This window comes from Hyaena hyaena, unplaced genomic scaffold (genome assembly GCF_003009895.1).
Source record: "Hyaena hyaena isolate Hyena2069 unplaced genomic scaffold, ASM300989v1 scaffold_266, whole genome shotgun sequence".
Taxonomy (NCBI): domain Eukaryota; kingdom Metazoa; phylum Chordata; class Mammalia; order Carnivora; family Hyaenidae; genus Hyaena; species Hyaena hyaena.
The window spans coordinates 1,898,217-1,924,191 of record NW_024080900.1 but is presented as its reverse complement, the minus strand read 5'-3'; the positions used below and the strand labels follow the sequence as shown (position 1 = coordinate 1,924,191).

At 42.9% G+C, this 25,975-nt stretch overlaps 1 protein-coding gene across 1 annotated transcript in view; it reads right to left on the bottom strand.

Moving 5' to 3' along the window:
- AGBL1 (ATP/GTP binding protein like 1) overlaps positions 1-25,975 on the bottom strand; it is a 492,407-nt gene that overhangs the window by 317,345 nt on the left and 149,087 nt on the right. The window contains exon 17 of the mRNA XM_039245764.1: positions 24,969-25,122. Coding sequence (XP_039101695.1) covers positions 24,969-25,122 — 154 coding nt within the window. The remainder of the gene's footprint in view (positions 1-24,968; positions 25,123-25,975) is intronic.

Below are 25,975 nucleotides of genomic sequence, written 5' to 3'. Positions count from 1 at the left end.
GTAAAAAATAAACTAAAATAAAATAAATAAATAAGAAGAAGATGTGGTTCACCTATACAATGGAATACTACACGGCAATGACAAAGAATGAAATCTGGCCATGCGTAGCAATGTGGATGGAACTTGAGGGCGTTATGCTGAACAAAATAACTCAGACAGAAAAGGACAGATACCATATGTTTGCACATATAGGAGGAGGATTAGGAGGAACTTAATGGATGACCATGGGGGAGAAGGGGAAAAATAGTGGGGGAGAGGGAGGGAGGCAAACCATGAGAGACTCTTGAATGCTGAGAACAAACTGAGGACTGATGGGGGTGGGGAAGAGGGGAAGGGAGTGATGGGCACAGAGGAGGGCATTTGTTGGGATGAGCACTGGGTGTTATATGGAAACCAACTTGACAATAAACTAAGAAAAAAAAGTAGTTTACAGTCAGGACTGGTATAGAAGTCTACACAGTTGACTTTACAATTCTTTTTCTATAGTCAAGGTTGGCCTGGTGGGAAGAAATAGAGAAGAAACAGTTCTCAAAGATTAGGTGCTAAATAAAAAAATTATAACTTCATTGTCAATGGTAGATAGAAAATTGTTTGATCTAATAAAATGTATAATTGTGATGATTAAAAAACAAAAAAGGTGAGCACTATAGCATAGTTTCAATAATTAAAAAATCAAGAGGCAAAATTAAACAATATTTTTTAATGAAATGTATGTGGTTAAACTACAAATAAAGCAAAGAAATAATTAACACAAGATTCTGAGGGAAAAAGGAGAAGACTTGAGAAAGACACACAGGTACCCTAACACACTATATTTTTTTTAACATGGGTGACAGGCAAATGGGTGGGTATTTTATTCTTTTATACTCTATGTATACATATTATAGATTGCATTATATTTATAATGTGGCTCATGATTTTCAAAAAATTAGATTTCCAAATGAGAAAACTGGGGTAATGGTTGTTAAATGGTTTGCTCAAGCTAACACAATTAGAACACAAACATTTGATGACGGAGATTTGTGCACTGCTGTATTCCCAATGCCCAGAATGGAAAAATTTCATGAAGCAGATCCATAGCAAATGTTAGCTGACTCAATGGAGAAGCTGGAGCCCTTCTACTCAGTATCCATCTATTCTTTGTACTTATGGTACCATGATGCCTAAACCATTAAGTGCCAGGAGGAATTCTGGTGACAATACTATAATCAAGGACCTTTCCATTTAAATGTGTTTATATTCTATGATCTAGTTTAAGAATTTCTTGGAGACAATCCACCCCACCTTACATTTTTGTAAATAAAGTTTTATTGGAACACAACTGTGGACATTTGTGTAAGTATTGGCAATAGCTCCTTTTGCTTCACAAAGTCAAAGTTCAGTAGTAGGCAGAGACCACCTGGCCCACAAACCGTAAAATATTTACTGTCTGAAATAGTCAATATCTTTCCAGAAAAAGTATGTAAAACCCTGGCCTACCACATTATGAATAGTAATGAGATTATTATTATTATTATTACTATTATTAATTATTAGCTTTCTCTCAAAGCTAGCCTCTGCTGTGCTCCATAGCCTTGGCAAATTCCTCAGCCACTGGGAGTTTTAATTTCCTCATGTTGCTCATAGTTCATCATCCCAAGAGAATTGAGCAGATTAATCACTAATAATACCTAGAAGGGAACAAACACTGCTCAGAAGGATTTCTACTTTCCACTCCTAATTTCTCTGACATTGTTTGGAAATGATTCTTCTTCCTCTTTGCTTATTTATCCCTCCCTGTTCTTTATTGCCAATCAAGTCTGTGTGGAAAGGAGATGGTTTTCCTTTTCTCTTTTTCCAAAAGCCCTGCTCTCTTGCTATCTAATTCCCACTGCAGTTCATCACTTCTGTTTGTGACATCATGACCAGCTGCTATGGAAACACATGAGCAAGAGACTAGGTTGCTTTAAGGTGTTTGTGGAAACTTCCCTTAAGACAACTATTGAGAGTCTGAATTCGGTGCATCTCCTTGGAAAGAAAGACCTGAGAGGAAGGGGAAGCAAGACATAGTTGAGATGCCAAGAGGTACCAAATTGCATGTTTATACGTGTTGTGACTGAATATGGCTACAGGGAAGGATGTAGACTGGCGTCTAGGGAGGCTGACATCTTCTGTTTGTCCACAGGGAAGCTCACAGCCCTGAAAGTCCCACTGCAAGTTTCTACCATCATCCTACCTGAGAGACCTTCTTCTCTCAAGACTGCATTGTTCTGCCAAGGATCTCCATCCCTTAGAAGGGACAATAGGAAGCCAGAGATCAGGCCTCATACCCAACTAAGACTGGGGAGGAGGGCACACAGCCACTTGACCAAACAGATCCACTAAGTAGAGTTGGGACTGGCACTACTACACAAAGGTGGCTCACTGGGTTAAGTGTCTGACTCTTGGTTTTGGCTCAGGTCATGATCTCATGGTTCCTGAGATCTAGCCCCATGTCAGGTTCTGTGCTGGCAGCATGGAGCCTGCTTGGGATCCTCTCTCTCTCCCTCTTCTTCCTCCCTCCCGCCCCCACCGCACATGCTCACTCTCTCTCTCTCTCTCTCTCAAAAATACACTTTAAGAAAAAGGAGGAGATAGAAAATGTGATGATGTCATCTCTACATCTTCTGACCCATTTCCAAGAAGATACTTTCAACTTACAGATACATTCTGGTCAGAAAGGAAGAGCAAATAAGCCTGCAGAAAGTCAGGGGACACCATCAGTCCCCAAATCCTCCAAAGCAAGATCACCTCCTCTAAGACCAGACACTGACCGACACCCCAATCACAAAATGGCAGACCTGGCCTGAGAATCAGGGCAGTCAAGCTTCAGAGCCCACTTGTTTCATCCCTCTCTTTATGCATGTGCCTATGCACCTGTGACATGGATAGGTATGCTGATGTAGCATAGTTTTGTGACAGTATCTAGCAAAAATGAATGAAGCACAACTTGGAAAATGAAGGTTCTAGAGAACTATGGGGAGTCTCTGGAGGATCCCTTCACTCCAAAGACGAATTGAGATTTGTTTCAGTTCAGACACAACAGTTGATTCTATTGAGAGATTGCTTTCACAGAATCTTCATATTGTCAGGACATGTCTCCCTGTAGTTTTGTCTAAACTCTATGCTAATATAATGGGACTCCTTCAGACACTCACCATGGATCCACCCATGGTAGATAAACTAGGTATAGGTAGAGGGGTAAGGGATATGAGGAAATGTGTGGTCTACGCTATAATCAGATACGCTTGGATTCATTCGGACAACATGAATAAGTAAGACAGAGTGCTTCAGTTTCTGCCAAAAGGTGTCCTTAACTTAGTGTATTGAAAATAGACTTTTTGTTTTCTTCCTTGGGAGCTTTAGTCTGTTTGAGACAGGATGCTCTGTAATCCTGCTACTTCCTACCCATTGATACTGTAGGAGCTTACAAACAGGAAGTGTTACATTCTCTTTGACCAACGCCACTTCAGAGATAAATACCAGCTGGAGTATGCCCGTAAAAAATGAGTAAGAGGAGTATGGAACACCTACTACATACCTGGCATGGTGCTTTGTATGCCCCGAATTTTTTAAACTTCACTGCGGTCATAGGAAAAAAAAATCCTGATGTCACTTCACAGATGAAGAAACTGAGGCTGGTTCAGTCCAGAGGTTGCCCAGCAATCAATGTTTTTACAGCAGCTAACCCCAGCTACTGTGACAGCAAGCCCAAAGTTTGAGTGCAGATCAGAATGACTCAAACACTTGTGCTTGGGCTCCAGCTCTGGACATTTGCCTTTGGGCAGCTGGTCTCCCCACTTGAATCTCACAGTGTGTCCTTCAATTCAGAAGGCTGTGCATTAACTGGGGTGTTAAAATGGCACCAAATAAAATGGATGATTATACCAGTTTACAAGAGATAGGGAAGACGGAGTGAGAGACTGTATGTGAGCATTTAACAAGCACCCTCTCTTCGACACCCTGTTAGGAAACTAAACCTGACCTCGCTAAATCCTCAGCACAACCTTATGAAGGTGATAACACACCCAATTTTACAGATGAGGAAGCTGAAGCTCAAAGAGAGTGTAAGTCACTTTCCAAAATCCACACATAGATTCCAAGACTCCAAATGAAGTCTGACGGTAAACCGATGCTTTATCTCAAACTCTGTCAAAATGTCTTTCCTGGAAATATGCACTTGAAAGCATGCATTTTTTTATGCAATTCACACCCCCACCTCCCAAAAAAATGGAGCCTGAAAATTAGACCTTATTTCTTATTCTGCTGTTTTCTGGGCAGAGTCAAAGGGGGCATCCCACTGGGGAAGCAATCTCTCAGAGAGCCAGCTTCTGTTCTAGTGGGAGCCCCTGTTCATCCTGGGGTGCAAAGCTCCTCCAGTGCAAAGAACCAGAGGTGGTGATGGCAATCCCTCCCGGAGTGTCTCCAACAAAATCAAGACCAAGTTCTTCCAGGAAGTCTTTGGAAAGAGACTGTACATTGTAGAAGCCCAATGTAGGGCCATGGGACTTCTCCAAACTGGCTCTTGACTCTCAAATGTCACCTTCTCATTCAGCATGAAACATGAATCCATTGCGCTGTCATAACCATGTTGGCCTTGACATCACTATGCCTTCCTTTTGTGTTTGACCTCAAATATGGACTCATTCCCAACCACTCCTGTCCTGACTTCTCTGGTGCAGCTGACCTCAGGACAGGGTCTCTCAAGCAAGATTTTACTAACTGGTGACAATAACCACATGGAGCTGGAATGGGAAATAACATGCAAAAGACTAACCTGGTTGGAGCACCTGTATGGCTCAATGTTAAACCGTCTGCCTTCAACTCAGGTCATGATCTCACAGTTCAGGAGTTTGAGCAGACATCAGGCTCTCTGCTTCAGATTCTCTGTTCCCCTCCTCTGCCCCTCCTACCAGGTCCCCTCTAGGGTCACTTCCCTAAACTGCCCCTTTGCATCCCATCTTTAACCAAGAGAGGTCGAATCCTTCTACCAGAATGCCCAAGGGCATATCCAAACCTCAAAGACAGATGCATCAAACTCCAGAGTGACAGGAATGAGGTCTATGTATCCACTGTCTAATCCAGCTAGTAGTACAAAATAGCTGTCCTCTCTTAGAATAACTTTTTGGTATTATCTCAGAAGAGAAGTCTGTCCCCAGTTGTCAACCCCACAGGTGTCTGACTAGTAGATTTCCTTGATGTTAGAAGTTCCAAAGAGTCATTCCTCTCATAAGGCATTAAGGGTCATCTTGTACACTGCCAATGTTATTTCCCTCTCTGGGAACCTACCTCTTCCCCCAGATGGCTGATAATGGGAGCTGATAATGTCATCTCTGTCAGGTGACACTTCGCTCCCTACTAGCTTGGCACTGTCCTACTGAATTGGCAGAATCCACTGACCTATGGCTCTGACATCACCTACCTCAACATCCAACTCTGGCATGGTGCCCTTCAGCTCTGCCTTTTAATTCTTACAGCCTCGGCTCTTAAAAAGCCAAATACCTGCTTCCTCTTCTTAAACAATGCAGGGTTGGGAAAGCCTAGCTCATTCCGACCAGCTCTGAACCACAGATAATCTCACTTCATTAGAAACCCCATCAGCTTTATCTCTAAAGTTATTCCAGGAAAAGTACTAGAGCATTTCATAATTAACACGCGGCAGCAGGTGCTGTGAACAAAGCAGGCACAATTATAATAACTTGAAGTCAATAATTCATGAACGATAATGTATTATTAATCAATTATTGGGGTCTGAACATTTAATGAGATTAAGCTGATTGCCAGGCGAACTCTTGGATACATATTGATTTAATCGGAGTGCTTAATTAAACTATGTATGTTGCCCACCAAATCATTACATCATGACTGCCTTCAAAAGCAGACAGTTTCTCTTCCACTTTTCTTGTGAATTAGGAATGGTTTATTGATTGAAAAGAAATTAGGATAGGGATTCTTGGTTTTCATAACAACTTAAACTGCCACATGATCTGGCTATATTTGTTTTTGATTATAAAAATGAACCCTGTTTGCACAAGTGTATTCCAAGTGCAATTTGGTATGTACGAATTTTGTTTTTTGTTTTTTTCCTCCCCCAAAGAGTTCAGAATCTTAATCAACAGGGCCACATTAGATTCCTAAACAAAGATAGTTGTTTACAATGCCCCATTTTAAGGATCAAAACACTGAACTTCCCAAAAATGAAAAACTGTAAAATATTGAAATTGTGATTTACATTCCAATGCCCCCCAATCCTTTTCCTAGCCTAAAGTGTATCCAACACCTCAAATTAAGATTCAGTCAACTGAAAACCATAGAGAACTATCCATTCTACTGTATGGTAGCATCTTCCAGAAGTTTCCAGTAGCATCTTCCAGAAGCTGAAAGCTGCTTTTCCCACAGCTGAAAGTGTGCAGAATCACTCCTCACAAACACAATGCATACATCCTTGTCTTTTGACATGCAGGTCCCCTTTCTGCTTGTCACATCGCTAATGAGGAGAGTTATTTATGTTGAACATTGAACAAAATGTTTTTTGCTCAGTGTTCCAGCACGATGATCCTGCCTGAGGGGAGACAGTGACGGCTCTGTCGAAGCATCCTGGGGTACAGGGAGCCCTGCTGGTCTTTCTAATTAGGGCTTTGCCCTGTCAGTTTCATGAATAGCCACTTCCAACCCAGATGCACATCACTACGTGGAGAGGAAGCCCTTGCCCTGTACAAATCTGGGATGTCAAAACCCACAGCTGCCACCTGGACTCAACGTTCAGTGAGCCACAGAAAACCAGCTGCAGGGAAGGTACACAGAACACTAGGGCACCGCCAATTCCCTCGGAGTTGTGGCGTGCGAGCTCTCAATGCACTCATCTGTTGCTGGGGAAAGGCAACAGTGCACACACCGGCTTGAAGGGAGAACTCGATCACAAGATCATTACCAAGGTGGCTACGGGCATACAGTTTAATTATCACATGTTGGGCAATTAATATGCCCCAGTGGCTCAGCCATGCTGCTGAAGGTCTCTGGGGACTAGGCACGGTGGTGTGATCTCCCAGCTATAGCCTCAAGAGGCTCTTGCTCCGACAAGCCTGTCTGGCCAGATTGTTTTTTTTTTTTTTTTTAAACAACTTTGTTTGGAAGAATGGGAATATGGAAAGCCACCACAAACAAATTGGAAAGTGAATCAAAGGCATCTGTTTTCCTTCACTAAATCCAGCCCCTGCTTCTACGAAGAAGAGAAAAAGAGTATTGTAATACTCTCAGGAGTCTGTACGTCAGGCTTGCGAGGTGTGATTGTTTTGTTTTGGGGGGAGAGGGACTTCCTGCTATCATATTTACTCATTGCTCACCTCTACCTGAGTGGAATGAAGAATCCAAGGAGGCTCATGAACATTAATTATGGAAGAAGAGCCAGGATCCATCTCCAGGTTCTCCTGCCTGCCCCTCTCTCTCTCTCTCTCTCTCTCTCTCTCCTGGCTTTAAGTCTATTTATTTTTGAGAGAGGGGGGAGAGAAAGAATCCGAAGCATGCTCTGCACTGCCAGCTTGTGCCCCAATAGGGAGCTCGAACCCACGAACCGCAAGATCATAACCTGAGCTGAAGTTGGACGCTCAACTGACTGAGTGACCCGGGCACCCTTCTCTATTCTGGCTTTTTGAGAGCACGGTGAGCAGGGACCAGCTATGCTGAGAATCCTTCACTATCCCAACTACATGAAGTACCCTTGCCCTGCAAGTTACAACGTAGCTATTTCCCACGGCCCACCACGGGGAACCGGAAGAATCTCTAACAGCTGCAAGGGGACAAAAAAAATCCCACAGCTGGAGTTACCTCAGCCCAGCCTCATAGGGCAGAACTACAGGGAGCAATTAAATACAATGTCCTTTTGAGGTTTCCGGTGTTGATGTCAGATGCAGGGGACTGAAACCAGATAAAGAAGGTGTCTCTAGGCAAATCAGTCACCTTAAAGTCAACAAAACCCAACAGTCTTCAGATGACATTCATGATGTCAAAGAAAACAGAAAGCACTGGAAAAAACCTGGTCCCTTTGTCGGATTGTAAATTTAGAAATTTCAAAACACTGCTCCACTGAAATTCTGACTTTGTGCTGGGAGGAAAAAAAAAAAAAAAAAAGTATCCCAAGAGTCAGAAAAGAAAGAATATTCTTTCGGCAGGAGTAATGTCAATGCTAAATATAGCATAGCAGATCCGCCGTTTCAGATTCACAAACAGACTTTCAAATTCATATTATCCGTTATAGTAAACAAAAAAAGAGACTTTCATTTTCCCTTCTAATAGAAAGAAGTGGCACGTAAAGTGGAAAGATCAAGGAGTGAGAACCTCCATTTCCAGCAGAATAATAGCCTAAATATTCTGAACCATCCTCTGAATGAAACCACCAAAATGCTAAAATAAAATATTTGTTTCAAAAATCATTTGGGATGCATTGCTGAGCCGCTCAGAAAAGAAGTCTGTGGGTGCCAAAACAAAGTGAGACCAAAGAATAAAAAAATAAAAAAACTTGTAAGGTAAGCAAACATCAAAGCATACTTTCTCCTGGTGGGTTTCTACCCTGCCTTGGAGACCTTGAGCTTCTGCTTTGAAGGCTGCAGGAGACCCGAGGAAGAGAAACACAGGGCTCACTCAGGGTGGGGCATCCAGTAGGAGATTCTTGCATAAAGCCGAGACCCCAAAGGTCTTCACTCTCAATTCACAGAAAGGGAGAGCAAACACAACATTTTATCTCAAGTTCTCCTTATGAATATACATCTACAAGCAAATCTTCACATCCATTTCAATGCATGATCCCTATCCACTTGTGGCTCCCCAAATTTGAGACAAGTCTTCTCTCAATTTGCCAGCATCCTCAGATGACCAGCAGAAGCAAATATGAATGCTGTCTTAAATTAAGTGGCCTCGATCCAGCCTTGCAGATTTTCCACAGATAAAATTCCAAGGACAATGAATGACTTACTGTCAAAAATCACAGAACAAACCAAGAAACAAAGCCTGGTTAGTGAGAAGCAATGGAAAGAAGAAGCAAAAGAGCGGAGGCTGGAGATGAACTTACAGAAACCATATAAAATAACGAAGCTGAACATCTCAAGAAATGAAATAAATTTGAGATGTGAGCAAGGAATAAGGCTATAGAAGCAGACATACTGATGTGGAAATAAAATTTCTAAAAGTGAAGAATCTCATCATTGAAACCAAAAAGTCAGAGAGGAGGATGTTAAGTGGAGAGCCCAAGGGTGAGGAAACCCACTAACAGAAAAATAATAGACTATTTTAAGCAACCTTCTCAAGGAAACGTGTAGAAAGCCACTGGAGAATGCTGCTCTCACCCTATCCATAGAAACAAAGGTTTTAAAAGCACTCAATAATCCATTTATTATAATTTTTCTTGTGTCTCTCAGAAGTCAAGGTCATAAAGCAGACAAATGAAATGCATTCCAGAGTGTAATGTCCCCACAAGGATAGACACACAACGTTTTCACCTTTGTTGTCGCACAAGAGGAAGAAAGGGGCTGCTTAGATTACAAAGTAAAAGGTTAAGAAATTCCTGGAAGCCATGTGTGAGATAGTTTATTGACTAGCATCAGTTGTATACAAGGGGAATTCACACTTACTTGCAAACTCTTCTCTTCGGATCAGTTGTAGAATAGGAGAATGAGAAAAGTACACACACACACACACACACACACACACACACACAGTGAGTGGAACAGGCAAGGTGAAGGTCGGTTACTGCTGATGGACAGGGAAAAATACCACCAGCTTCTTTGGACCCTCTCATACAAAGCAAAACCTTAAATTGCTGTGGGAGGGCCCACAGACCCGCTCACCCTCAGGACTCAGGCTAACTTGGTGTTTCTGTGATGGGAGCAGGTGGAAAAGTGGTCTGTCCCTGGGGGCAGAAACAGAGTGTGGAGCCTAGGTCGTCTGTAATGCAGATATTCCAGTGAGGGCTCAGGAACACTGAGCATTGCCCCTGCCCTGTAGGCTCTAAGCTAATTACATGATGATAGGAACCACCACTGGAAGAAATGGAAGCTCTCTAAGAGTAATAAGAACAAATCCCACTCCTGATTGGATCTACCGCTCTCCATATTGACAGAAAGAGGCAGATCCATTACTGAATGTAAATAGTATGGATTTCACTCTCTACTATTCTTCCACACTTATCGAAAGCCTGACATCCAAGGAATGAACAAACAAAACCACTATCAGGAAATAAGCAGAAACAGGCTCAGAGATCTAAATGCTAAGAGTATTAAAGAGGGACTTGCAAAGAAATAGGACTAGTATGTTAAAGGATATCATGCAAAGGAAGGAAAATGTGAATGACCAGATAGGGAATTTTAGCCAGGAGAAGGAAACTAAAAAAGGAGTCGAGAGGAAATTCTATTAATTTTTAAAAATGATATCAGATAGGAATTCTCTTGGTGGGCATATTGGAAGACTAGACAGATAATGAAATAATCAGGGAATTTAAAGAACAATGTATAAAATTACACAAATCTAAACAAGCAAGGGGGTAAGAATGAAAGAAAAAACCAGAATAAATCATAAAGAGCTGTGGGACAGTACAAAAGGGTCTCAAATATATACACACACACACACACACACACACACATACACACACACACACAATCAGGGCCCCAGCATGGGGAGAGAATGAGGCAGAGTACATATTTGAAGAGATAAAGACTGAATTTTTTCAAAAATTAATAAAAAATACATAACAGACACAGGTAGCTCAGAGAAGTTTGAAATGATATGTAAATGATAGATACTATACATCACGCCTACAGAGGTCATAGTCAAACTAATGGAAACCAAAAGTAAGGATAAAATCTTGAGGGCAGTCAGAAGAAAAGTAAAACATTGAAGAGGGAGAAGCAAAGATAAGAATTATACCACAGTGCCTGCGAGCCCACTACACAGCCAGAGACATTAGAGCAACATCTTTAATATACTGAAAGAAAAAAAAAACCTGTCAACCTAGAATTCCATACTGAGGGAAAAAAAAACTTTCAAAATGAAGGGAACTATAAAGACTTTTCTCATGAAAATAAAAGCTCAGGGAGTTATTGCCTGCCGATATGCCAATAATACAAGAAATATTAAAGTTCTTCAGAACAGAAAAATTGTAGGTGAACAATTGGATCTAAGATAAATAAAACAGACCCAAAATGGTAGAAATAAAAGAGATAATACCTGTTAGTTTCTTATGACTGCTATGCCAAATTGCCACAAATTTGGTAGCTTCGAACACCACCACAAATTACTTCTCTTGTGTAGTTCTGAGTCCAGAGGTATGAAATCTGTTTCAGGGAGCCAAAGCCAACATGTGGCCAGGATAGTGCTCCTATAGGAGGCTCTAGGAAAGAATCTATTTCCGGGTCTTTTCTAGCGTCTAGAGGTTCATTCCTTGCCTACTGGAGATCATGAGGCTTTCCTTAATCTTCAAAGATGCAGCATCTCCTTTTTGTGCCTCTGCTTCTGCCCCGGGACCTCTCTATTTGCAATCTCCTTCTGCCTCTCACTTACAAATGTGCTTGTGATGACACTGAGGCCCCAACCAGATAATCTGATATTATTTCCTCATCTAAGGACCCTGAGTTTAATCACAACTACAAAGTCTTTGCCATATAAGGTATCATTCATAGGCTGCTGGGATTAGGATATGAATATATGGGGAGGGGGGTGCATATTCAGACTACCAGAGTACTAAAACACTCTCCACCTCATTTTGTGAAGCCAGCATTATCCCAATACCAAATCCAAACAAAGCTATTTAAAGAAAAGGAAACTATACAGATCAATATTCCTCGTAAGCATAGGGCAAATTATATCCCAACCAAGTGGAGCTTTTATCAAAAAAGTACATTTATCTTGATGAGCACTGAGTAATATATGGAACAGTTGAATCACTATGTTGTACACCTGAAACTAGTAGAACACTATGTTAACTATACTGGAATTAGAATAAATAAAAAATAAAAACGTAAGCTTGGGTCAAGAATTGAAAATCCAAATGATGTGTTCACCACGTGAGCAGGTTAAAAAGGAAAAATATGACCATTTTTTCACAATTCTCAGCTTAGTAAAATTACAATTCAACTTTCTCAAGGATATCTATCAAAAACCTACAAATACCACACTTAATGGTAAAAGACTAGTTTCCCTCTACAATCACAAGTTATTCTATCTCCTCTCAGCACTTCTGTTAAATATTATATTGGAGTTCCTAGGCAAGATTATAAGGCAAGAAAAGATTTAAAAATTCAAAATGAAAAGTAATAAAATTCTTTATTCACAGTCAACATGCTTGTGTTGTATGCTAAAAATTAAAAAAGAAAAAAACTATCCAAAAAGCTACTGGAAGTTAAAATGATAGCAAAGTCACATGAATAAAATAAAAATCAATTGTATTTTCATATAGTAGCAATAAAAATGATTTTTTTTGTCATAGCAAAGGTGAAATGGGATGTACATCTATAATTATATAGGGGCACCTGGAGTGGCTCAGTTAAGCGTCCGACTTCAGCTCAGGTCATGATCTTGCAGTTTGTGAGTTTGAGCCCCACATCGGGCTCTGTGCTGACAGCTCAGAGCCTGAAGCCTGTTTTGGATTCTGCGTCTCCCTCTCTCTCTACCCCTCTCCCACTTTCTCTTTCTCTCTCTCTGATCATTAAACTATTTTTAAATAAAAAATAAATAATATACGTAAGAAATTTATACTAAACACTGTATAACACTCAAAAAACTTAAAGTCCTAAATAAAAGTGGAAGTATACCATGTTCATGTGTAGGAAAATATTGTTAAGATTTCAGTTCTTCTCAAACTTCAAAATCTCAGTAGGCTTTCTTTAAAAGGGAAAGAAAAGGAGAATCTTAGTTCTTAATCTATGCTTCATGATACAGACTAAAATCAACGTGATATATACTTAAATGTAAAATGTAAAACTATTTTAAACCTTAGAATAAAAATTTTGTGATCTTGTTTCAGGCAAAGGTTTTTTAAGCTCATCACTATTAACATCTTGGGGTGGGTTGTGGGGGGGAGCTGTCTGTGCATTGTAGGGAGTTTAGTAGCATCTCTGGCCTCTACACTCAAGACGACAGCAGAAATAACCTCTAGTTGTGACCATCGAAAGTGTCTCTAGACCATTTTTTTCCTGAGCAAAAATATATCCCCAGTCAAGAACCACTAAGTAAATATTTTTATAGAATACATAAATCACTAACCCTAAGCAAAACAAAAACAAAACAAACCCCGGTATTTTAATATCTTCACTCTTTAGGAGACACTTTTAAGAAAATGAAAATCAAGTCACAGATTGGAGAAAAATATTTGCAAAACATATCTGATGAAGAGTTTGTATCTAAAATAAATAATTCAACTCAAGAGGAAGATAACATATTTGAAGAGATATTGCAATATCATTAATCACCAAGGAAACACAAAGTCAACTACAATAACTACAACTATAACTTCATACCTATTAGACTGGCAGAATTAAAAATAAAAATACAAAGTGCTAGCTAGGATACTAGGCAACTGAAATTCTCATACAACGCTGGTAGGAATGTAACACTCTGGAAGAATCACCACTTTGTACAATAATTGGGCAGTTTGTTAGAAATTTAAACACACACTTAATTTCCTTACCCCATCTAAATGAAAATATGTATCCACAGAAAGAGCTGTATGTGTGAATAGTAACTTTATTCATAATAACCAGTCTGAGAAAAAAAGTCTACGTGTCTACCAACTGGAGAATAGCAAAATGAACCATGGCCCATCCACTCAAGATAAGAGTCAGAAAAAAAAAAAAAAAAAAGGAATAAGCTACTGATATATGGAAACAATATGAATGAATCTCAGGAGCATTATGCTACATGAGAAAAGACAGGACCAAAGACCATATTCCACCTAGATGGCATTATGAAAAAAGGCAAAGTCATAGAAACAGAAATCATATCGGTAGTTAAGGCTACCCTTGGGTACCCCAAGAAACAAGAAAAAAGTAACTTCTCAAGAGAGGTTAAAGGCCCTACATTGTGGGTTCTAACAAGAACAGATGCAGGGATTCCATTTATTCAATAAATATTTTGTGTGCGCCTGTTTTGTGCAAGGACTCAGTTTGTAGAGAGTCAAAATACAGTGTACAGTCTGTGTTCTCATGGAGCCAACAGAGAAGGCCAGTAAGAAAGCAGAAGAGGGTCACATGATAAAGAGGCTCTAGATGGAGAAATACCTTTCAATATGGTGATCCAGGAAGGCAGAGGTTATAGAACAAGAAATCAACCACACCAAGCTACGGAGAAAAGGTGTTCCATTTGGAGGGAGCAGAAAATGCAGGGGACCAGGGGAGGTTAGTTAGCTCGCTGTTTTCAAGAAATAGAAAGATTAGTCTGGTTGAAGGATATTGAGGGACAAAAGGGTAAGATACTAGGTGAGAAAGGTATACAGAGTCTTGCAGAGGCAAGAAAAATTTCAATTTTACTAAAATTACAAGGGCTATTCATGTTCATATGGCCACATACAGACTCACACATTTGGAGAAACCTAAAACACATGAATTGTAGCATAAACAATTACTTCTACATATAGGGAAGTGCATCTTGAAAGTAAAGGTTCTTCTCTCATTGCACAGCCGAAAGAGGGTGGCTCAGTCAGTTGAGCATCGGACCTTGGCTCACGTCATGATCTCACAGTTTGTGAGTTTGAGCCCCGCGTTGGGCTCTGTGCTGACAGTTCAGAGCCTGGAGCCTGCTTCAGATTCAGTCTCTCTCTCTCTCTCTCTCTCTCTCTCTCACTCACTAAGTAAATAAACATTAAAAAAAGATTCAGACAGTTTGGGGATAAATTAGAACTCTAGCTCTTACTAGTCATATGACTTTCTAGGACCTTAATTTTATCATCTAATAGTGGAGATAGTAAATACAATTCTGTTTTTTTACCTTGCAGAGCTCTTATATGGAATAATTAATCATATGGAAATACTATGTAAAGAATTAATTCCCTTAAAAGATATAAATTATTATATCTCATGAGCATTCTTATAGAATATTGTGTGGTTGATTCTGATACAATATAGTACATGTTTCTGCTACAGTAACCACAGATAGCCAACTTTTAGTATCCTTGCTAATTGAGAAAATTATTCAGGTAATACAAAATTTGTTTTATTTCCCTCTGAAATAGATTATATTTTATAGCATATTGGCTTTATAATTATGTTTAGCCAGAGTTCTTACATAATTTGCAGGCTTCTGAAAATGAACATTTCCAAAACTGAACTCATTATCCTTCCATGATACGAGTCTTGTTATTTCATAAATGCCTTGGTCGGCATTACGCTGTGTACCTATCACCCAAAGTAGAAATACTTAAACTCGGGGCGCCTGGGTGGCTTAGTCGGTTAAGCGTCCGACTTTCGCTTAGGTCATGATCTCGCGGTTCGTGGGTTCGAGTCCCGCGTCGGGCTCTGTGCTGACTGCCGGCTCGGAGCCTGGAGCCTGTTTCAGTCTGTGACTCCCTCTCTCTCTGACCCTCCCCTGCTCACGCTGTCTCGCTCTCTCTCTCCTAGAAATAAAACATTATAAAAAAAAAAAAAAGAAATACTTAAACTCTGTGCCCATTATCCCTACATAAGCCAACCAAAGCTTCTCACTTAGACACCTCTTGTAAATTTAGACCCTTCCCTCATTTCCATAGACTGATCTTCCTTGGAAACCTCATCACCTGTCTGGAAGACCAAGAATTGCTATTATTTCTGGAGTATTCATTATGTGCCAGGCACTATATTTACAATCTTCAGACTGCCCATGAAGAAGGTACTGTTTATGACTCAGTTTATAAATGGGGAAACCAAGGCACAGAATGTTTAAGCACCCTTCCCAATGTCATAAAGCTGATCAATGGCAGGGCAAAGATGACAACCCCCCCTACACACACACACACACACACACACACACACACAGTGAGTCTGAGTCTAGAGACTAAATACATAAAGCCTCCTCTGTGCCAAGTTCTAGATCACTTAACTTCCCCCACACCCCGGACTTCCCTCCACATGACCGCCACAAAACTTTCTTCCAAAAACAAATCTGATCTTGTGATTTCTCTGCTTTTAATAACATCCTAGGAGCCCATCATGGCCTTCAGGAGACACTTCCTAACATGAAAACTCAGGGCCTTCACCACTTAGCCCAAATCCCCTTTCTCACCTATCGTCAGAGCCCATCATGCACCCACTGCCCTGTAGTCCTGGTCCCGGAGATTTCCAAAAAGTGTCAATTCCAGGCCTCCCAGCCTCTGCAAATGTTGTTTTCCTACTGGAAAAGACACTCCCCTATTTCTCTGCGCCTGCCCGTCTGACTTTAAGATACAGATCAAATAGCACTCAACCTCAGTTTTATCATTATTCACTGGGCATAATTAGTCTCTTCAACTCCCAAGGGAACTACAAGGACCAAGTGCTATTATTTAAAATTACTCTAAGACCAAACTCCTCATGTGGTAGGGGAGAAGCAAAGCTATTCAACTAGAAGGTTTGACGGTCTTCCCCACTCCCTCCAATCAGCCTTGGAAGGAGGAGGATTCACAGCCTTCCTTTTCTTGGACTGAGGAGGGCAAACATGGGAAGGCTAAGGGAGACACTGAACCAGTCAAGATGTCAGAGTTTTTGAGGGTTTGTATCAAAAAAGGAGGGGTTACTGTAACCTATTTATGTATGTGCTGACCGATAACAGTCAGAAAGCAGAGGACAAACTGCGGATTGTTTGGACGTGTTTTATATATTCTCAGTCATGCCTTCTCGAGATAAAACTAGTTCTTTAAATGGTTTGGGGGGTTTTCTTTTCCTTTTCCCTTCCCCCCTCCCCAAGAAAAGCACTGTGGGTGAGCCATGGGAGATTGTGGCGCTGAAGGGAGATTACCTCATGTCCTGCTACGTTCTGCTTTGAGGTATGATAAACACAGGGTGGAGGCGTCTCCAATTGTGATTTATTTCGCAATTCCAATTATTTGTTTTTGAGAAAGAGAGCAGAGGCACTCGAGCAGGGGAGGGGCAGAGAGAGAGAAGGGCTTGGAGGGAGTGCTCGGTGCAGTCAGCACAGAGCCTAAGGCAGGGCTCAATCCCAGGAACCGTTGGGATCATGACCTGAGCTGATATCAAGAGTCAGATGGGACGCCTGGGTGGCTTAGTCGGTTGAGCGTACGACTTTTGCTTAGGTCATGCTCTTGCGGTTCGTGGGTTCGAGCCCCGCGTCGGGCTCTGTGCTGACTGCCAGCTCAGAGCCTGGAGCCTGTTTCGGTCTGTGACTCCCTCCCTCTCTGACCCTCCCCTGCTCACGCTGTATCTCTCTCTCTCTCTCTCTCCCCTAGAAATAATTTATTAAAAAAAAAAAAAAAAAAAGGAGTCTGACTTCGGCTCAGGTCATGATCTCACGATTCATGGGTCCAAGCCCCACGTCGGGCTCTGTGCTGACAGCTAGCTCAGAGCCTGGAGCCTGTTTCAGATTCTGTGTCTCCCTCTCTCTGTGACCCTCCCCTATTCACGCTGCCTCTCTCTCTCAGAAATAAAACGTTAAACATTAAAAAAAAAAAAAAAAAGAGAGAGAGAGAGATGCTTAACCAGCTGAGTCACCCAGGTGCCCATTTGGGTTTCTGGCTGAGGCTTCTGTGAAAGACATGTCAATATAAGACCACCAAGCAGATGGGATTTAAACAGCTCACCGCTTATGGGGTTAAGTCCCCCTTTATTCCTACCTTGCAGGTAAATGCTCTCTTATCTCTGCTTGCAATGGACTTTATTCCCTGGTTCCGGTGTAACTTGCTAAAACACAGCGTCGTCATGTTAACATGACTCACACACATGCTTTCCCTGTAGACGGCAAGTGCCTCAATGACAAAGATTAACTAATATTTACCTTCATATTCCTGGTATCTTCCACGGTTTCCAGCCCTCGTTGCCTGAAAGATGCAAATCCCAGGACAACACATAGTTCACTTTCTCCATCTCTAATTCCTTTTATTACAAGTGTCCACAGAGAGGTCTTTATGTTCCTGTAGCTCATTTGTTAGTTCTAATATTCATCAGAAGTCATGCTTTTACAGAAAAGGAAGTGAGGACTTCACCAGGAAACAAGAGTTCTGAGGTCTAGAACCACCTCAAGCCAGCGAGGATCTCTAGACGGGTCCACCCATGCCCTGAGCTTCCGTCAGTTCCTCACTAGCAACGGAGAAATTAGGACTCAATGATCTTTATGGATTTTTAAGCTCTAAAATTCAGTGTCCCTTAGCAATACTTGGCCCTTCATGCCTCTGGCAGGGGCCACAAAGGGCGTGGGGGCAAAACAAAACAAAAAAAGTTTCTAGAAGGGAGACGTTTTCACTTCACTCGAGTTTGTTTTCCTTGGACCACTGCTGTTGCCTCTTGCTCTCCTCAGCGGAAAGCTCTGCTCTTCATACCTGATCAGGTGTCTCCAAGAGACACAAAGGCCAGAGAGAATGCAAAATGATTTGCAAAGAAGCCAAAAGGGGAATTCTGTAACTGTGTATTTTTCCACTCCGTTCTAATTTAAAACCACTTACAAGTGACAATTCCCAACCTGAGGCAGGTGCCTCGTGGTAGCTCATTATACCCTGGGGACCCCGTGTAAATCTTTTTTTCTGAGAACAGCTATTGTCTTCCAAGGAAACGCTTTTAGCATAATGGCAGGCTGAATAGAACATTGCTTTTGTGAGAATAATTTTAAGAAAAAGAAAGAGAAAGGTATTCTTTAGCAACTACAAATGCAGCTTCTTGCCTCCCCCACCTCAGGCCCTCCTGGAAAGAGCTGTGTGTGAGCCATGGGAGGCTGTGCTGGTGGAGCGAGATTACCTCACCTCTGGAGACGTACAAAGGTTATGCTCTGCTCTCCTAGGGTAGGATAAATGCAGGGTGGAGGTGTCTCCAACTGCAAAAAAAAAAAAAAAATGTCCTCCCCCTCCCCTCCACCTTTGTTGCCTCCTGACTTCTCACAAGTCAGTGAGTCAGGCGGTGACGAGTCACTTCAAGAATGAGAGTTTCTAATAAGAGAACTGCATCTTCCCCTCAGAAGATTCCCACAAATTAATTCCTCCTCTTGAGAACAGACAAGACAATACTGTTACAGGGTTTGCATGCACCCATGACCAAAGGGGGTGGGGGGTGGGATCGGCAATAAAGCTCCTGAAAAACAAAACAAAAAAATGAACCATCCACCACAGAGGTGTAGCTCCCTAGACTAAAAAGGGACCCAACTTCCTCAGGGCTGAAATGGGGATTTAGAATGAGGTCACGAGGGACAGGTGGAGAAAATGGAAAAGTCAACAAAATGGCGGTGGGCTTTAATAAACAAGCAGCATGTTCTGTTGGTGTACTTTTCTGGGGAATCTCCCAGTGAAGGGCAGATACCTAAGGAGAAAGCCACCCTAGATCTCTCGGTTAGAGGCCTGGGGTCTCCTCCTTGGCCACCCCCGGCCACCCTGGTGGGCGCAGGTTGGTTATTTACCTTTAGTAAGCCTTAACTTTGCCATCTGAAAAATGGCGAGAATTACAAGTGTAGGAAGGCCCAGGATAGCAGACTCACCCCTTCCGTAAGAACCAGAAAGCAGGCCTGGTTTAGGGAATGGCTGAGCCCCAGAGACACAGGACCATCCTCTCCAGGCTTCTCACCCTCGTCCGCTAGGATTTGAGTAAACAATGACCTTCGGTTCATGGGGCGCCCGTGTGGCTCAGTCGGTTACGCGTCTGACTCTTGGTCATGATCTCACAGTTTGTGAGTTCAAGCCCCACATTGGGCTCTGTGCCTCTCTCTCTGCCCCTCCCCCACTCATGTGCACATTCACTCTCTCTCAAAATAAACAAACATTAAAGAAAAACAATGACCTTCAGTTCAAATCCAAAAAGTCAACAACACACACACCCCATCCCTGAAAAGCACATAAACTTAAAATAAGGCTTCTCCACTCTACTTGGAAGTTGCATATTCCGAGCATCTGATACTCAAAGTACTATTAACTCAAAGCCCATTAACACTTAAGATACTAAGGATTTAAACATGCAAAGTGTAATCATGCTGGAACACCATTAGCCAATGGAGCCTAGTCTCAGAAAGCACTAGAAACGACCTCCTGGATCGACCTTGCCTTCCAAACCTGTCCCCAGACCTGCTCACATGATGCCTTTTCCACTCCAACCTGGTGGAGCACCCACTCCATTCTCTTGGATGCTGTTCACGCCTCACTCACACTCTGCTCTCCACATTCCAAAGGTCCAGGGCTCCTTTGACATCTGGAATCCTTCCAGTCAGGAAGGGCCTGGACCTGCTAATTCCCCGAATCCTCACCCACCAGGAGCCTAAAGCTAGAATGAGCTGTATGTCCTTTGTAATGGCTCCTTTTATCATCAATTTCTCGTCAAGCCTGTCTCCTCTGTAATGATTTCAGGGACAATCTCTCAGAAAATCTTCCTGCTCACCGTCCCACTGAAAAGGGCAGACAGTGACTTTGCTCTTGGAGCTCTGCCAGCATCCTGGCTCGGGGGGCTCAGATCTCAAAGTGTAAAGTGAGCCTCTCTGGGGAGCACTGTGAGCACCCATCCTCAATTCTCCAGACACCCATGAAAGATGCACCAGGGAAATTGAGCTACCGGTGAGCTGAAAATATAGTTACCGAGAAAATAAGGCTAAATATTTCCAGGAAAATACATTTTTTTAAAAAAAATTTGTAATGTTTTTTTATTTTTGAGAGACAGAGAGAAAGCACAAACAGGGGAGGGGCAGGAAGAGAGGGAGACACAGAATCTGAAGCAGGCTTCAGGCTCTGAGCTGTCAGCACAGAGCACGATATGGGGCTCAAAGCCATAAACTGTGAGCTCATCACCTGAGCTGAAGTCAGACGCTTAACCGACCGAGCCACCCAGGCGCCCTGGAAAATATCTTTCTAAAAAAAATACTTTTGAAAAACACACCAAGGGGCACCTGGGTGGCTCGGTCGGTTAAGTGGCCGACTTCAGCTGAGGTCATAATCTTGTGGTTTGTGAGTTCAAGCCCCACATCAAGCTCTGTGCTAACAGCTGAGTGCCTGGGGCCTGCTCCGGATTCTGTGTCTCCCTCTTTCTCTGCCCCTCCCCTGCTCAGGTTCTGTCTCTGTCTCTCAAAAATAAATGAAGGTTAAAAGAAATTTTTTTAAATAAAAATACATCAAATCACATTATCCTTCTAGGAGACTGTCTAGAGCCCGGACCCCCAGAAGGAGTAAAAGTAACCAATACATTGTCCTTGATAATCTCCAGTCCAGGACTTTGGGCCAGACCACCAGGGGACCAGTCTCCAGCAAGGGACCTACCTTATGCCTGGGCCCCAGAGCCACGCTGTTATGTCTGACACTTGATGACTGCAGTGATAATCCTATGCAATGGAAAGAATGTCTTCCTTCACACAAAACATTGCCTTATTAGGAGAGAGGGTCAGCTGCTGCACCAGAAACTCGCAAAATCCCAGCTAAATACGCTGGACCTGGCCCCGCCCCTGGGAGGGAGGCAAGCGGTGAGATCACTGAGGCTCACCTGGAGGGGGCCGGCAGGCAAGCAAGACTTGAGCTGCTGGCTCCCTTGATGTTTTCTCCTCCTAAAACAATGCATCACACTTTGCGGTTCGAAGGAAATTAAGTGGGTTTGTTACTGATTTACAGGCATGGTTAATTGCAATTTGGAGGGTAGGCAGTGGTTATGCTGTGCGGGATATTTCTTCTCTCTGAAACACAACTGTGGCACATGTCCATATACGTGTATCACAATCTGCGGAGAAAATTGCTTCTTCTTCAAGCCCAGAATCTGTAGCTCAGGGTCTGAGACCACGTTCCCAGCGCTGCAGCCCAGCTGCACAATCTCAGCTGCCTACTGGGATCCGGGGAGGAGTCGGAATCTTTTCCTCGCCCTCCTTCCTGCCATAGCAGCTGAAGCATCCACCATGGAAAGGCTTGCACGGAGTTGGGAAGGGAAAATAAAATTCACCCTGAGCAGGAAGAGGGTAAGACGTCTGTCTGGTTGTGGGTCAACTCAGTGTAACTTGCTTTAACAACTAGGCCGGTTCCTAATAATGAGAGGACACCAAACAGAGAGGACGGAAAGTTCTGGTTCTGAGTGGAACCTGAATGGTAATGTTGAACACCTGTTGGAATGACTGAGCGAAGACATCTTTTGCGAGTACTGCAATCAGAGTAACAAAATAGGAAACAAGGTACCACCACTGACCAGGTTAGTTAACCCCCCTGAGCCCTGCTTACCTCATCTGTAAAATGGACGACTTCAACCACCATAACAAAAGATACCAACCAGCTGCATAGTCCATACAAATAAGTCCATGTAGGGCTAAGCATTTGACTTTGGATCAGGTCATGATCTCGAGGTTCATGAGTTTGAGCCCCACACTGGGCTCTGTGCTGACGGCTCAGAGCCTGGAGTCTGCTTCAGATTGTGTCTCCCTCTCTCTCTGCCCCTCCCTTGCTCAAACTGTCTCTGTCTCTCTCAAAAATAAACTTCGAAAAAAAATTTTAATAACAATTTAAAAATACAGACTGTACTACCAAAGCAGGTTACAACTCATCTTGCACGACTTGGCAGTAGAGACGCTAGCATGATCAGGTCACTAGCCTTTGTCACATTGTAGCTGATGACCTCAGATTAGTCCCAGGCCCGGCTCCAGAATTTGCAGGGCGCACTGCAAAATGAAAATGCAGGGCCCCGTGCTCAAAACCATTTTTTCTTTTTTTTTAATGTTTCATTTATTTCTAGGAGAGAGAGAGAGACAGCGTGAGCAGGGGAGGGTCAGAGAGAGAGGGAGTCACAGACTGAAACAGGCTCCAGGCTCCGAGCCGGCAGTCAGCACAGAGCCTGACGCGGGGCTCGAACCCACGAACCTCGAGATCATGACCTAAGCGAAAGTCTGACGCTTAACCGACTAAGCCACCCAGGCGCCCCTCAAAACCATTTTTGAGCCGATAAACAAAGCACGTGGCCCTTCCAAGCACGGGATCTGTGCCCCTGTGCATCCGGCACACCTATGAAAAGTCACTCTCACTAGTCTTTTCTCGTGGGGCACAGCCCTGGCTTACTCAGGGTCCAGCTCGAGGACTGTCACTTGCAAGTCTATTGTGTCAAAAGGAACGTGAACTGCAGGCGTCGCACCATCATCCGGGCCCTCCCCACGCCTGCCCGGCTGGCAGCTGAACAACAGCTCTTTAGATGAACAACAGCTGACGTACCAACACGTGTGGAGGAGGGAAAACTACCATAACACACGAGAGGATGCACTTCGGATCACAGATCCTACGCAGCAGTCAGAAGCCAGCCTCCTTTGATTCATACAAAGGTCCTCTAAGATTTCTTTTTTTTTTTAACTGAGCTATTTCAGAGTGGCAAATTATTTAGGGGCCTTTGCCATGTCTCCAGTCCTCAAAGCAGGAATGATCTTTCTAGTTATGACACCAGCTAAATCACCTGGGTCAGCATAGGAAACGCCGTGAGAGCAGAGGGAATCCCTCCCATAATGTACATTGGGTCCTGCCCGGTTCCTATTTAGAAACTGTGACAGGTCAGAACACAGGCTCACACAAATCCACTTACGTAAATAATTGTTCAGTCAAGGTCGCGCTAGAAAATAACTGCCGTCTCTAACTTCCAAAAATGGCTCACGTGCAAGCAGAGGACTCCATGACTGTTGCAGAAATTGCTCTTAAATTCATAAAACACGTGAAAGAAGTTTTTGGAAAAATCCCTTTTTATTCATTAAAGCCTTTTAGGGCTTCATTAATTCAGATGGGATAATCAGTTGTTGATTAGCCAGGTTGTTAAGCATCCATTGTCAGATGCTGATGGGATGTGAGAAATTACATTTCGCATCCACCAGAGTCACCTGAATGCAGTTAGCACTTCATCAGGTAAGGCTGCATCTTCTGGGGGTAAATTAGCCAGATCTTTACTCCCCAGTCTTTTCTTTCATTTCGCAAACTCTTCTATATTGCAAAGCCCTCCTCATTCTGTTTGGTGGTTTATCTTGCCTTTCTAAGGACTAAAATATGTCAGAAGTCAACTTTCAAAGCTAATTGATTACAGGTAAGTCAGATTTGTGCTCAGGGCTCTGATGTTACAGGGGCACCTATGTGTGCATATGCATGTGTGTTGGTTTGGTCTGACACTTCTTGGCTAGAGCCTCCTCCACATTGTCAGCCCTTCAGATCCAAAGGATATTCCAGTCATTGAGGGGATTCTTCAGCCAGTGCTCCAAAACTCCACTTCCTTCCTTTCCAGCCCTTGTCTGGCCTTGGGAAGGGTATAAAGGTAGTGAGTGTGGGGAGGAGGGGCCCTAGATTTGAGGTGGGAAAATGTGACTCCAGGCCTGGCTCTGTTTTAGGAGAGGAAGTGACTGTCACCAGTAAACTGTTCTCAATTCAACAAGTCTTCATCTCCCTGACAATTTGCAATTTATTTTTTTCTCCCTTTAACAACAGAGCAACATTAATATTTACTCTTTGTGCTGTACCGAGACTTAGAAATGCATTTCTATAAAGATAAACTGGGGGTGCCTGGGTGGCTCAGTTGGTTAAGCGTCTAACTTTGGCTCAGGTCTTGATCTCATGGTTTGTGGGTTCAAGCCCCGAATTGGGTTCTGTGCTGACAGCTCAGAGCCTGAAGCCTGCTTCAGATTCTGTGTCTCCCTCTCTCTCTACCCCTCCCCCACTCATGCTCTGTCTCTCTCTGTCTCAAAAATAAATAAAAACTATAAAAAATCATAAAGATAAACTGGCCCTCAACCCTTATGGAGCTTCTGATCTCAAAGTGACAGGAAGCTTCCAAGGCTGCGAGAACACCCCATAACCACCAAATCCTCAAAGAAGGTTGTTGTTTTTGACTCACGGAACTGCTCTAGATGGTCAGCGCTATTGGATTCAGGCATGGCCGTGATGGTCACCAGCGGACATGAATTCCCTCCCAGCGTCTGGCAGAGAATGTCCTGGCGGAAGTAGACCTGGTTGGGGTTCACGCTTTTTTCCAGGATGTCAAGGTGAGTCTGGAGCAGAGATGAAGCAGAAGTGATTGTTATTCATGAAATGTTTTGACAATAGCAGTAGAAAACATCAGCAAAGCTTATATTCATATAACTCCTTACAGGCTAGAAGTACATTTATTCACCTAATGTGCTCGATATTGGCATTAAGTGATTAAAAAGGGGGTGATTCCTACTAGGTAGGATAAGTTCAGGGAGCTGAACAGGAAACAGATTCTGCACATGTCTACACAATAGAATATCTGTTTCCAGGTGGCACTGCAAGCAAGAGGCAGGGCAGACACAAAGTTTCCCATCGCTAAGCCATGGAAAGGATATGGCTGCCATGAAGAGACAGCACGCCCAGGGTGCTAGGAGACAGAGAGCTTCAGCGGCACGAGGAACATAAAGAACACTGTGATACATTGAAGGACAGGACAAAGCATGATCTGGGGGGGATGTGAAGTAAAGAGAACAATGACCTGGGGGTGGCTAATTCTCCCGACCCTACCTTCCCATTCAAACACTTATTTAAATCATGTAAAGACAGAAATGGAATAGTCATTGAAACTAAGACCCTTGGTCAACACTCTTTACGACTCCTGATCATATTTTCTTTTTTTTTTTTTCCCTTCAGAGAGAGAGAGACAGCGTGAGCAGGGGAGGGTCAGAGAGAGAGGGAGTCACAGACTGAAACAGGCTCCAGACTCTGAGCTGGCAGTCAGCACAGAGCCCAACGCGGGGCTCGAACCCACGAACCGCGAGATCATGACCTAAGCGAAAGTCGGACGCTTAACCGACTAAGCCACCCAGGCGCCCCTCCTGATCATATTTTCACTAGCTTGAACTGTGGGATTAATCAGGAAGAGGTGAAGAG